Here is a 14,283-nt window from a genome sequence, read left to right as displayed (position 1 = left end):
TCAAAATTACCCTTGCTATGGCAATTCTTTGCTTTTGCCCCTGCCAATGTATCAATTTGCTGAAAACATAACAATAAACTTTCATTTATCTTAACCAAACATAATTAAAAACTTAAAAGAAAAAAGAGCAATGAAATTTGAATACTGACATACCTGAGGCAACTTGTCAAAGAAATTTATTTATGTAGTAATTATGGAGACAATGAACTCATACATAAAAGAATCTACTGAAACAAAATTTAATAGGAACATAAACATAGAAGTAGGAGATATCTGAAAATGGAACAACTTCTAATGATCTAAAGAAGCAGAAGATATTTGAATTACACGTCATAGAACAAAAGAAGCAGGTTAAGAACTTATTAAGATTATTGCAAAACCTACATGTATAGGGTTAAAATCCACTTAGATTCTTTCTCAATCTTTCACTCAATATGGTTTATTATATACACATATTGCGCTTAGATTTTATCAAGGTTGGTTTTGAATTTACTGGAAAAAAGTTTAGGCTGCAGTAATAATATACAATGTCAAACCATGATTGAATTGAATCATATTGATTCAATTTAAGAATTTCTAATTTTTAAAATATGGGTACCTCAATTACCCGCATTAGAGAGCATAGACAACAATTACTTTCAGCTTATGACAAATAAATCTATGATAAACCTAAATAAAGATAAAAAAAAATTGTACAAGAAGATCCTTAAAAAATTAAATTGAATGTCAGATAATTTACAGTTCCTTACAAAGTCACAAGAGCACATAATGAAAGATATCAACTTAACGACAACAAAACTACACCAAAATAAGATGAAGGATACCAAAACTACATAATAAAAGCGTGCTTATTGACTCTTTTACACCACGCTTTTAAAGTATCGCAAAAAAAGCGTGGCGACAGGATTTTTTCTTGTAGTGTTCTCTATTGTTTTCTTTCAGGGTGCAGGGATGGCTGTGAAGATGCTAGCGTTTTCGTGAACCATCATTTCTAAACACTCAACAAGTCGTGCACACTATGGCTGAGCTTTATTACGAGAATGAAGCCATGATCTCTCAAATATTTTATAAATAAAAAATAGTTATAACTTATTTTATTTATATAAAAATTATTGAATTGGTTTTATTTTCATGCAAGTCTTTCACAACCAGTGATCTTGGGTTTAAACCACATTTTGCTTTTTTATGCTGAGTTTAGAAAAGAGACTGACACCGAGAGGTTTTATATTATGTTTGACATAAAATATTTGATCGTGTAAATTTAAAATTAAAAAAAGTTAAATAAGAGAATTTTCAGAAAGAGATGTTATTAAAATTTTAACCTCCATCTATAGAAATGTTAATCTTTTATGTTTCTATTTTTTAAAAGTATTAAAGGGACTAAAATTTTGTATTTCAAAATTAAAATTTTAGTTTTAATCTCTAATCGTCAAACACAATACTCAATTTTAATCTCTCAATTTCAGTTTCAATCTTAAAAAATAAATACAGCCTTAATTCCCATGGTTCAATTCTTCTTTTATAATAAAATACTTTTTATATTTCACATTATAATCATAAACAGCATTTCTTAAGTTTATACTTAGAAAGATAAGCAAATTTTTATTAAACTATAATAATTTTACTAAATGAAATTCAATTATGAATAAAAAAGTTCATACTTTTTTAATAATTTTAATATTTTATAATACAAAATTCTTTTTTTATTTTATATATATATAGAAGTGTTTATTAAAATAAGTATAATTTTTTTAATTTTTTATGTCACTGTTAAAATGTATTACACAATAGAATAAGTGATATCATACAATCAAATTAAAGATTTCTTAGATTTTAAGTTTACCGTTTTATATTTTTTTTATTGATCTTTATTTTTTTAAAAATAAAAAATTGGACAAACAAAAATATCTATTTATTATCATTTTAGATGCTATTATGTTAATTAAAATTTTTACTTTTTAAAAAAATTATTACAATTCTATATCATAAATTTATAATGACTACTGGAAAAAAAATTAAAGAATTAACATATTTAATTTAAATATAAATATTTTATTTATATAATTTATATACTTAATTATATATTTAATCTCCTAAAATTTTTACTTTTTTAATAAGAGAAGATAAAATAGTCTGTAATATTATATAAATTTTTTTTTGACATTTTATTTTTATCTTGTTTAAGTGCTAAAACGAAATAATATCGTTTAGTTATGTATCTAATGTGATGAGTCAGAACTAATTTAATATTTCATGCGCTGATTCACTGTTAAAAAAAAGTCTAAAAACTAATATAATGTTTAGAATTAAATTTCATAAACTAATATAATTAATTTTTAAATTTAAAAAATTAAAATAATAAAAATTGTGAATAAGAGGGACTAATTTAAAAATTAGTCCGTTGGCGGCACTTCCTTTGTTAAAAGTTTATTGGATGTAGAATCTGAAAGTGGTTACGTGTTCAAAACATACACTAGCTAACTAAATATTAAGAAAAAGGATTCAGCACAACATTAACCATACCAAATTCAATTTATCCTTTTAATTTTAATAACGCCACGAGTTCTAGTTATTCGATGAAATAACATAAATAATAAAGTTGACTACTGACGCTGCGGCTTATACGTTAACAGAGAAGAAACATGGATTTTCAAATTGATTCAATGAATATGAAATAACAATAATGATTATTGTTTCTTGATTGACAATGTGGGTTATATGCGTATTATTCAACCCACATGCAAGACAAGTTTACAAGTATAAAAAACTCCCCAACCTTTCTGTAAAGTAACATGAATATGTTGAATATATATAAGCTTTTATTTTTGGGGAAAAACGGGACAACATTTATCATTTATAATTATCATTGTCAAATATGTTGGTCAATTTGCTTTCGTTAGACAATATTTGATCCTATTTTTTTTTTTTAATTTTTCTTTCATTTTGGGTAATAATATATGCAGTCAATTATAACTATTATTACTCATCACTAATTTGATTGGTTTTGTAAACTAAAGAACTTGGGCTTCATTAGCTTAAGTTTTTAGTGTTGCACTTTTTCATGTAGTGGAAATTACATTTAAATCGAATAAATTAAATATTTTTTAATAAATATCCTGTAGAATAAATATGGATCTAGAAATTGATATATGTGAATTGACAAAATAATTAATGTATTATTAGTTCTGTTTAGATTCCAACTTTTAATGGCCAACAGAAATTGCTACGTGAACCATCACTTTCATCTATGCACAGCGTGATACTGTATACCTAGGCTTTAATTAATGTATCTTATAGTTATATATATTTAGTAAAAAATTTAAATTTTTTATTTTGATAAATACATAATAAATACATTTAAAGTATAAATTTAATTATATTTTTTTAAAAAATACAGTGTTAACTAAACTCATATATTTATAGTGTGAAACATTATCCGTTGATTTAGTTTATATTATAAAGTACGCTTAGACTTTAGATAGCAGAGGATACATGATAGAATAGTGATGATGATATGAAATTGAAATGACAAGAACTTGATGATAGCTATAACTCTTGGTTTTTTTTAAGATACCAACCATGAAAATAGACTTATATTATATATCTACCTGTTACCCAAATAAAATACTGTTAATGTGACTATTGGATGCTGCCTAGAGCTATTATCATTTATCAATAATAATTAAATTAACGATTGATGAATAGCAAAAGTAAGTTACATCATTTACAGTTGTTAATTAAGGAAAGAAGTTTGTAACATTTAATCTCCATACCATTCCTTTACACTTAAAAGCTTGCATAATTGTATTAGAGAATTGAGGAATTAATAAACGTAGATTTCATTAAAATAATAAAAAGATAACCATAATTGAAGAAAGTTTTGCAGTGTTGAATGAAATCTCAATGAATGTCAAGGTAAAGCTGCACCCATCAATTAAACCAATGTTCACTCTGACCAAAAAAGAGTTCACGGGCACAAATCTTTCTTGATTAAGGTTCAGGATAATTTCATGCTGTTTTTTCCCGGTGAAGATTAAAATTATTCTTGAGAGCATCTAAGATAGGATGATGACACACATACATAAAATTTATTATCTGTATTTTTTACTATATATTTACATTTTGCTAATAAAAAATAAAAATTAATCAATACATTAATTGTTATGTATTTTAGACCTGATCTCCGGGTACTTTCTCGGAACGGTCACCGAACTCGATAATTCCAAGATTGGGTTATCCTCACACCCCAAAGACGGATTAATAACTTTTAATATCTTGATCCAACATTTGAATTCAAATACCTTTCTTATCTTAACTAGATAAGATAAGATGATGACGGCCCAGATAAATACCTCTCTTTGTAGTTATCAGAACCGAACCGATAATCAAACCGGTCATATAACTAAGTCATTAGGTCACCGAATTACTGGTTCAACTGGTGGGTCACTAATTAAGTCAGTTGAGCCGATCTAATTAAATATAAATATAAAATTATAAAAAAATAAGCTTAAAATTAAAAGTTCAAAAATATGTCTTCACAAACACACTAACAAAAATTAGGTATTAATTCTTAAACATAACTAATATTACAAAAATATATAACAAATTAGTCACTAATACAAAATATTTTCTCAATTTAAATAAAGAGAGAAAAACATAACACAATAAATAAATTAAAGTTCAATGATAATTTATGACAACAAAAAATTTAACTACAAAGATGATTTACAGCAACAAAATCATGTTCTGTAAAATGACTGAAATCCTCTTAGCAATGACAAACTTGAATCAGATACATTTGTCGCAAACCTTGCTGCCACCAGGCTTGAGTTGTGTTCCTCCTCATCGAACCATCCTACTTCATTCCTCAATATAGCTACTATAAACAAATCAAATTCACATTAACAACATTACATGTTTGTTTTAACATCAATTAATTAGTATTAGTCACTTAATTAAGTGCCTGCAAGCATTCTTCTAACTCTAGCGGTGAGGTTCTCATCCATACTTAATTTAGCCAAGTGATTATTTCACCAAAACAACAACAGCTTCAATCGTGTTTATAATCAATAATAAATTTAATTTAGTCATGATTTTCAGTAACAAACAAATTCAAGTGAGTGATTATTACAGCAACAAACTCAACATTCAATCAAAAAATTAGAGTTGAGTGATTATTTCAGCAAGACAACAAATTTAATATTAAGTGATAATTAGGAACAAATTGCAGCAATACATTCAACTTTTAGCAACAAATTTAACTTTCAGCAACAAAATTAAACTGCAGTGATGAATTACAACAACAAAATCGAAACAAAAAGAAAGGGAGAATTTGTTGGAACTAACTAAATCGGGTTGCGCCAAGAAAGTTGACGACGAGGCTCCAAGCAAGTAGACGAACAAGACCAGCCCACCAAGACTTGTTGCCTCTGCTTCCGGTGACGATGAGCAGGGGGGAGGGGGGACTGGGTTTCATGTCGTTCCGTCTGGTTCTACCGCCCGTGAAGCGAGTCCAGGAAGGCGGTGACTTAGGTCGAAACGGTGAGGACACAGAGCACGACGAGCATGATTTCAAAACAGTGAGTGCTAGACCGAGAGAGAAGCGACACACCGGAGATGAGAGTGGCGTGAGAGAGGTGAGAGAGCTTGAGAGAGAGAGTGACGAGAAAGAGACCTCAGAGGAAAGACGTTGAGGCTTGAGGGCAGGGGTGGGTCACTACAGATCAAATTAGGGCATTTGGGGTTGGGGTCGAGAGGGCAAAGAGATGAGGATGGGGCTGGGGATTAGGGTTTCATTCAAAGGGGAAGGCATCAGGTAAAAAAAAAAAAACCAAAACCGAACTAGGTTAAATTAACCGACCGAGTCACTAGGTTTAATGAAAACCTGTCATGTCGAACCGGATTTCATTAGGTCAACTACACATTCGGTTCAACGAGTGGCTCGGCCCAATCAAATGACCAAGTTTTCGGTCGAACCGGTCGGATTAAGATGTGTTTGATAACAATGTCTCCCTTATATTAGCCAGATAAGATAAGTTGAGATAACTACCACTAGCTATATAAAAGGAGACAGAAGCCCCCTCAAATAGTCAGTCATTCTACGATCATTGCTTTAGCCAGATAATTCGACGACCATCTCGACTCGCAAGTCTCCGATCCATCTCACAACCCATACCAAAAACTTCTAGTATATTATATATTTGTGCATACATATTAGATACACACTTTTAAAAAATATATATTTATTTAAATAATTAATCTAATAACTAATTTTTAATATACATATAATTGTTATTACATATTTTATTCAGGGTTACTTTTTAAATAATAAGCAATCATGAAATTTGTTTGTTGACAAACAATCATACTTAATAAGATCATATGAAAAACTAATAATTAAAAATTTATATACACCCCTAAAAACAGTTGTGATTATATGGCCTTAAATTTAAAAAGTTATCTAAAGTGAACATCAAATAAAATATGCAAATAGTATTAAGCAAAAAATTAATATGAAATAGGCTGTTCAACCTGTGCCACATGCTCGTGGTAATGTTGAAGATGATTTTACTATTTAAAGGACAACACAAATATTAACGAAAAAAGCTGATTCCAATTTTTTTTATTTTTGAACGCTCATCATATAAGCAGGGGTAGGTTATTTTATTTTATTTTTTCCCGTTTTGTAAAACTATAGTATTAAGCATCTAATGAATGAGTCAAAGTGTCGTAAAAGCAAGGAACCTGTAAGAGTTTGTTTGACCAAAAGAAGAGAAAAAGCATTAAATGTAGTAACTAAATTAACTAACTACCCTGAAGAGTGAATATTATATAATGTTACAGAAAATTAAGAAGGGTTACTTAATTAATGCAAGCTACATTAGTGATTACATGCCAACTAATTCCATTATTACACTAACTAAGGATCAATTACAGTACCTCAAAAAAAGGTAAGTACGCAATTCCTCGTAGAACTGATGGGCATTTTTGGAAATTCACCGGGAATAAGATCGCGCCTTGTCGCCATGTCATTATCGTTCAGATTTGTGATTGAGATTTCCCGTTTTTCATTTTCTCTCTCTCTTACTCTTCTTTCTCTCTTTCTCTCTTTCTTTCCCTCCCTCCCAAATCTTCAACATTGAAAGCTCACAAAAATACAAGGAATCGATGAAGTGGGAGTGAGTGATTCAGGTGAGGAAGAAAAAAAGAAAAATAGAAAGTGATTCATCTTACACGATTGTGTTGTGTTTCAAAGTGGGAAATTGGATTTGAGCACTCACTCACTGGTCCAAAAAAGCTGCTTCTTTTATTTCTTGTTTTTTTTCATTCTTTGAAATATTGGGTTTGCTCTGAAGCAACCAAGTTGGTCACGAGAACTCAGGAGTGCAAAAAGATGGTATCTTGGGTGTGAAAACAAGGAATGCATTGCTACTAGTATTCAGTATTCTTGAAGAAAGGTAGAGAGAGAAGAAGAAGGCTTGACTATATTATTTTTTGGTTTCTGAGGAGTTGAAGGGGGACAAGAGCGTATCTGTGAAAAACATAAAAATTGGATTCAGTTTCTAAATTAAACAAACAAGAGAGAGAGAGAGAGAGAGAGAGAGAGAGAGAGAGAGAGAGAGAGAGAGAGAGAGAGAGAGAAACTAAAAAAAGGGGAGATCAAAAAACAAAGCAAGGTGGTTCGAAATGTTCATTGTACCATGTACAGGTAAACATTGTCTCTCCTTCAAAAATCTCAACAACCCCCTCCCATCTTCTTTCGTTCTCTCTCTCCTTCATTGGGTAGTGTGCTTCGCTGTATGGTGTTTATGGGGTCAATCTCTTGTTTTGATTATTATATATGGAAGGTAGGAGTGAGTGTGTGAACGTGCTCATGCTTTGTCCTCGACTCCAACAATAGTTTTCACGCCTATGCATCATGTTTCATTTTTTTAATGTCATCCTTAAATCCCAAAACTCTGTTAAAAAAATCACACTTAATTGAATAGAGAGAGAGAGAAAGAGAGAGCCAAAGGTGGTTCCTTTGAAATTTGAGCTGTTTTCCATCTTTTGAGACCCATGCTTGTCTCTCTCACCTTTCTGATTCTGAATGTGATTTTTTTCTTCTTTTATATTCTTCCTTTCTTTCTTCTTGGCATTTTTATTTTGGGGTAGTTTCTGAAATGGGGATTGCTTCTTAAGGGGAGAAAAATAAGAGGGGGAATTATTTGGCTACTCATACATCATGCTTGGTTTGCTTTTTAGGTTCTCCTTTCTGAGGTTTGAATCACGCAAAACAATGCTGTAATGATGCTTTTTTGCTTGGAGTTTTGTTCTGTAACCTTTTTCTTTCAACTTTTGAAGACAAAGTGAAGTACTCTTATTTAAGCGCTCATCATACTGATCCTTGGGACTTCTTCTCCAATCTCCTCCTAATAGATATGAAGAGTGAAGGGGACATAGCAGAAGCCCGTAAGAACTAGGCAAAGGGAGATTTTTCTTCTTTCTTATGGGCCTTGGGTTGAAGATGAAGATTCAGGAGATGCAGATGGTGATGCAGAAGCACCATGTCCCTGTGGCTTTGAGGATGCATGAGCAAAATGGGAGCCAAAAGAGAAAGTACACTTTAATTCAAAAAAACAGGGCTTTGATTCCACTGTTTCTGCTTCTGTGGATCCTTGTGATGTTTTACTTTTGTTGCAACATCTTCAACAAAATGGATGCTGATGCCAAGGTGAGGAGGAAGGAGGGTCTAGAAAGCCAGTGTGACCAAAGAGCAAGAATGCTGCAAGATCAATTCAGTGTTAGTGTCAACCATGTTCATGCCCTTGCCATCCTTGTTTCAACCTTCCATTACTACAGACACCCTTCTGCCATTGACCAGGTTCGTGCTTTCGATCTTTCAATTCCACTTTCGCTTATCTGTTTATGGTTTTTATATGTGTATTGTTTATTTGCCTTCAGGAAACCTTTGCAGAATATACAGCTAGGACAGCATTTGAAAGGCCATTGTTGAGTGGGGTGGCTTATGCTCAAAGAGTGGTTCATTCTGAGAGGGAAAGATTTGAGAAGCAACATGGATGGATTATAAAGTCAATGGAAAGAGAGCCCTCACAGCTCAGAGACGAGTATGCGCCGGTGATCTTTGCCCAGGAAACCCTTTCCTACCTTGAATCTCTTGATATGATGTCTGGGAAGGTAATTAACAACCTTAGTTTGTAGTGCACATCTTGTTTTTTTTCTTTTTTCTTCTTTTAATTGCAATTCATTTGCATGATTTAGGAGGATAGAGAGAATATTTTAAGGGCCAGGGCCACTGGGAAAGCCGTTCTGACAAGCCCCTTTAGGCTTTTAGGGTCTCATCATCTTGGTGTGGTTTTAACATTTCCTGTTTACAAATCTAAGCTTCCTCCAAATCCAACATTGGAAGAACGCGTTAAAGCAACAGCAGGGTATGCTTCCTCGTTTTCACTTCTTCTTGGTTTCTGAAGTTTGATTCTTGGATATATGAGGAGTATCTTCCATTTCTAAAATGCTCTAATGAGGCAGTAATTAAATATTATTTGATTGGTTGGATTTTTTACCAAAAGAATAATAATTAAAACTTTCTTAATTCAACTTAAAAAGAGATCTTTTCCCCATAAAATAGAATTTTAAGGACCACTTCTTGGTTCAATTCTCAATTAATTGATAGTCCTTTTGATTGCACTAGTGTAAACATTTCAATTCATACACTATGAAGACAGGCTCCAACTGTCCAACATAACACAGGTGACTTTGTCAATTATGGCCTCATTGCTTCCAGTGATAACCAAATATTGTGACAGCTTTTTGCTTCATTCACAATTCATGGAGTTACAGAGCTGTTGTAGTATGCATCCATGATAAAGTTTGTTTGTCAATGCTACATTCATTGCACCCCTTGGCAAATGGCAGAATACTATTTTGCCAATGTGAAGATAACAGTTGCATTCTCCATTATTAGGCTTGCTTTTGATTACACTTTGTTTTTCATTTCATATCCTTAAATGCAACATGTCTGCTTTGTATTCATGTCCTGTCCAATATTTAGTTCAAATCCCATAATCACATCAGTGGACTAGTCAGTTACTTTTAGTTCACTCTGGTTGCTTACTTTTTACTGTAAACTGCCTACTGGTACAATGAGTTCAACAAACTTTCTGATTGAAGCAGATATGTCGGAGGATCCTTTGATGTTGAGTCCCTTGTGGAGAATTTACTCGGTCAGCTTGCTGGTAACCAAGCGATTTTGGTGAATGTATATGATGTTACAAACTCTTCTACCCCCCTGATCATGTATGGGAGCCAAAATGAAAAAGGTGACATGTCACTTGTCCATGAAAGTAACCTTGATTTTGGAGATCCTTACAGGAATCATACCATGATGTGTAGGTAGGTAGTTTGTTCTGTCTTCTGTACATTTTCTGAAAGGACAGAAATGATTTCTAATCTTTTGTTACTAGATACTTATCTTCTAGTTTTTGAACAGGTATCATCAGAAGGCACCAACTAATTGGATGGCAATTACCACAGTATTACTATCCTTTGTGATCCTCTCATTAATTGGTTACATTTTGTATGGTGCTGGAATTCATATTGTCAAAGTAGAGGATGATTACCAGGAAATGGAGGAGTTGAAAGTGCGCGCGGAAGCAGCTGATGTTGCCAAGTCACAGGTACTGTATCTTGCATATTGTTAGCATGTTTTGTTGTTTCCCCAGATTGCATACTGATTGTGAAAGATGACACTTTGTTGTTATTGCCAGTTTCTAGCTACTGTGTCCCATGAAATTAGAACTCCCATGAATGGAATTTTAGGTAACATCAAGTTTTTTGCTCTCTTTCATTATCATTTAAATAAATAACATGTTTTGATCCCTTCAATGTTTATTTTACTGATGCTCTCATTAAAAATCATATCACTGTAGGAATGCTTGGTCTGCTTTTAGATACAGAGTTGACTTCAACCCAGCGAGATTATGCTCAGACAGCTCAAGCATGTGGAAAGGCACTGATAACACTAATAAATGAGGTGCTTGATCGTGCTAAAATTGAGGCTGGCAAGTTAGAGCTTGAAGCTGTTCCATTTGACATCCGTTCCATTCTTGATGACGTCCTTTCACTTTTTTCTGAGAAGTCTAGGCATAAAGGTTTAGAGGTAAGGCCTAAGGTTGTTTTGATTCATGCAAGCTTCAGAATTTGATAATTTTGATTCCTTTTCATTTTCCACATGGTTGCTATTCTTCTAATTTTGACTTTTAAATTGTTTTGGGAATTATAGTTGGCAGTGTTTGTTTCTGATAAAGTTCCAGACATTGTTATGGGAGATCCTGGGAGATTCAGACAAATAATAACAAATCTTGTTGGCAACTCGGTTAAAGTAAGTGTATGTTGTATTATTAATATGCATGTTGTATTAATTTCTTTGCAAGGTAGTGGCTGACAAGTATAAATTTCTTGCAGTTCACTGAACGAGGACATATATTTGTCAAAGTTCATCTAGCAGAAAATAGAAAGTCCACAATGAATGGAACATGTGAGACTTATCAAAATGGAGAAACAGATGAAGTTGGGCATATATCCGGGGGTTGTAATTCGAAAACTCTGAGTGGGTGTGAAGCTGCTGATGAACGGAACAACTGGGATAATTTCAAGCATCTAATTGCTGATGAGGAATTTTTGTTTGATGGTTTGGTGAAGAAGGTAGCCTCAAGTGAATGCTATGAGCAAGTTACTTTAATGGTGTGTGTGGAGGACACTGGAATTGGAATTCCTTTCTCGGCCCAGGATAGGATTTTCATGCCTTTTGTGCAGGCAGATAGCTCGACGTCACGACACTATGGTGGTACCGGGATTGGCTTGAGTATTAGTAAGTGTCTGGTGGAACTAATGGGTGGTCAGATAAACTTCATAAGCCGACCCCAAGTTGGAAGTACATTTTCATTTACTGCAAACTTTGGGACGTTCAATAAAAATTCAAAAACAGATGTGAAGAAGCTGAACGTGGAAGATCTTCCTTCTAGTTTTAGAGGGCTTAAAGCTATAGTGGTTGATGGAAAGCCTGTTAGAGCTGCTGTCACGAGATACCATTTGACGAGACTTGGTATTCAAGCTAAAGTTGCAAACCACATTAAAAAGGCTGTTTCGTTATGTGGGAAGAATGGTTCTTTAACTTCAGGGTAAGCTTCAATTTCCTTTTTGTTGTTTACTATCTTTTATGTTGTGTAATTGAGTACATTCACTGAAGTTCAAATAATTGGATGTGGCAGATTATTTCAGCCTGATATTGTTTTCGTTGAGAAGGATTCATGGTTTTCGGGAGAGGATGGAGTTTTCAATATCTGGCAACTAGATTGGAAAAAGAATGGTCATATGTTGAAGATACCCCAAATGATCCTTCTTGCAACCAATATTAGTAATGCCGAATTCGATAGAGCCAAAGCCAAAGGTTTCAGCGACACGGTGATCATGAAGCCTCTGAGAGCAAGTATGGTGGCTGCTTGTCTGCAGCAAGTTCTGGGGATGGGAAAGAAGAGGCAGCTTGGGAAAGACATGCCAAATGGCTCAACTTTCCTAAAAGGCCTTCTTTGTGGAAAGAAAATGTTGGTGGTTGATGACAATATTGTAAACAGGAGGGTCGCCGCCGGTGCATTAAAGAAGTTTGGAGCTGATGTGAAGTGTGCTGAAAGTGGCAAAGTTGCTCTTGAGATGCTTCAGTTGCCTCACAATTTTGATGCTTGTTTCATGGATATTCAAATGCCAGAAATGGACGGGTATGTTTCTTTGCATTCCTTGCTGCTACTGCTGCTGATTCTCATTGCATTGCATTGCATTGATTACCACTTGATGAATTTTGCAGGTTTGAGGCAACTCGTCGAATTCGAATGATGGAGAGCAAGGCGAACGAGCAACTGACGAACGGCGATGAGCACCCCCACTTACCGATATTGGCTATGACAGCTGATGTTATCCATGCTACTTATGAAGAGTGCTTGAAGTGCGGGATGGATGGATATGTATCAAAGCCGTTTGAGGAAGAGAATCTCTATCAAGCAGTTGCAAAGTTTTTCAAGTCAAAGCATATCTCAGCAGCCTCATGACATCAAGTTTGGAGGCTGCCATTCTTTCTTTTTTTTTTTTTTAATGATTTATGATGCTTTCATCATGCATTATGGAGCTGTAACAGTTGGTTTGGTTCCTAAGGATTCTTGATGATACAAAAGAATCAAGTTATAATATCTAACCAGCTGAGTTTGAATGTATACCACATAACAATCCATCCCCTCCTTGTGTACAGGTTCTCTAAAGGGATGAGTCAAATTATGTAAATTCAATATTTTTCTTTTTCTTAATAGGTTTTTTCTTTCCCTATTAAATCATTATCTTTGGACAGGATTTGGTTATTATATTCAGAAGGGAGGTTGTTGCTTAGTCTGTAGGCATCTCTGGCAGAGTGGTTTGATTCATTATGAAACATTTGCCATCATATATATTCATATGGTTCTCTTATTCTTTTTAATTCTTTCAATGTTATTGTTGTTGCTGGGACCACATGCATTTCCGGTCATATCTTGAATTGCAACCATAAGGAGATCCTATCCAACAACTAGATCGATGATCATCCCTTTTACTAATGAAGTAGATTAAATATCATTACACTAGTTAGCTAGTTATTATTATTTATAAATATTCCAGAGATACTCTTGAAATTGATCGCATAAATAAACTAAATGTATGTTAAAATGAATACCTCTCAAGTTTCAACAAAGCAGAGTTGCATACAGCAGACGTGTTCTGCAACTAAAGATCTGAACCTAGTAGCACATGGGGTGACGGACACGTGGCCTGTGTGAAGTGGCACGTGTCAATACCTAGTAGCAGTTACAGTGACCAGGCAGTGGGCAACTCCCTCTAATATAAACCCTAACCTAACTCCACTAGTTACAATTCAATAGCTTGTTATCCAAGAATGGCGCACTATCAAAACCAGTATGGTGCAGTTACTTCAAGTGCAAGCACGGATCCAATTCGGAAGGAAATGGACTTGAGCGGCTACACCGCTGGCATAGCAGCAAATGAATACAGTGATACCACAGGTGGTGGTGGTGGTGCATTTCATCATGATGCAGTGGGTGTAAATGAAGTAGAGCAGCACAAACACAAGAAGAAAGGAATAATAGAGAAGATAAAAGACAAGCTTCCCATAACTCACCACCATAACAAGTAGCTACGTACCTGTGTTTCGTTTTATTCCCTTTCGAGCTCAAGTTATGTAATTTTGAT

At 33.7% G+C, this 14,283-nt stretch overlaps 1 protein-coding gene across 3 annotated transcripts; it reads left to right on the top strand.

Annotated features, from left to right (window-relative positions):
- The first annotated feature begins 7,019 nt into the window (after positions 1 to 7,019).
- Positions 7,020 to 13,519, top strand: LOC112792053 (histidine kinase 4). Of its 3 annotated transcripts, none has more exons than XM_025835135.3 (12): positions 7,020 to 7,708; positions 8,245 to 8,863; positions 8,944 to 9,177; positions 9,262 to 9,431; positions 10,174 to 10,392; positions 10,490 to 10,676; positions 10,767 to 10,818; positions 10,929 to 11,158; positions 11,282 to 11,380; positions 11,464 to 12,179; positions 12,270 to 12,773; positions 12,860 to 13,519. In XM_025835135.3, exons 2-12 carry the CDS (start codon positions 8,489 to 8,491, stop codon positions 13,098 to 13,100), a joined length of 3,027 nt encoding a protein of 1,008 aa, XP_025690920.1. In that variant the 5' UTR covers positions 7,020 to 7,708; positions 8,245 to 8,488; the 3' UTR covers positions 13,101 to 13,519. The 3 variants fall into 3 exon arrangements, with proteins under 3 accessions (XP_025690920.1, XP_025690919.1, XP_025690918.1); XM_025835134.3 differs by having other exon boundaries at positions 7,034 to 7,708; positions 8,419 to 8,863; XM_025835133.3 differs by having other exon boundaries at positions 7,034 to 7,708; positions 8,344 to 8,863.
- Positions 13,520 to 14,283: the final 764 nt, after the last annotated feature.

Source organism: Arachis hypogaea, chromosome 13 (genome assembly GCF_003086295.3).
Source record: "Arachis hypogaea cultivar Tifrunner chromosome 13, arahy.Tifrunner.gnm2.J5K5, whole genome shotgun sequence".
Classification (NCBI taxonomy): domain Eukaryota; kingdom Viridiplantae; phylum Streptophyta; class Magnoliopsida; order Fabales; family Fabaceae; genus Arachis; species Arachis hypogaea.
Note: the sequence above shows the minus strand (reverse complement) of the source record. Positions and strands in the feature narration are given on the sequence as shown.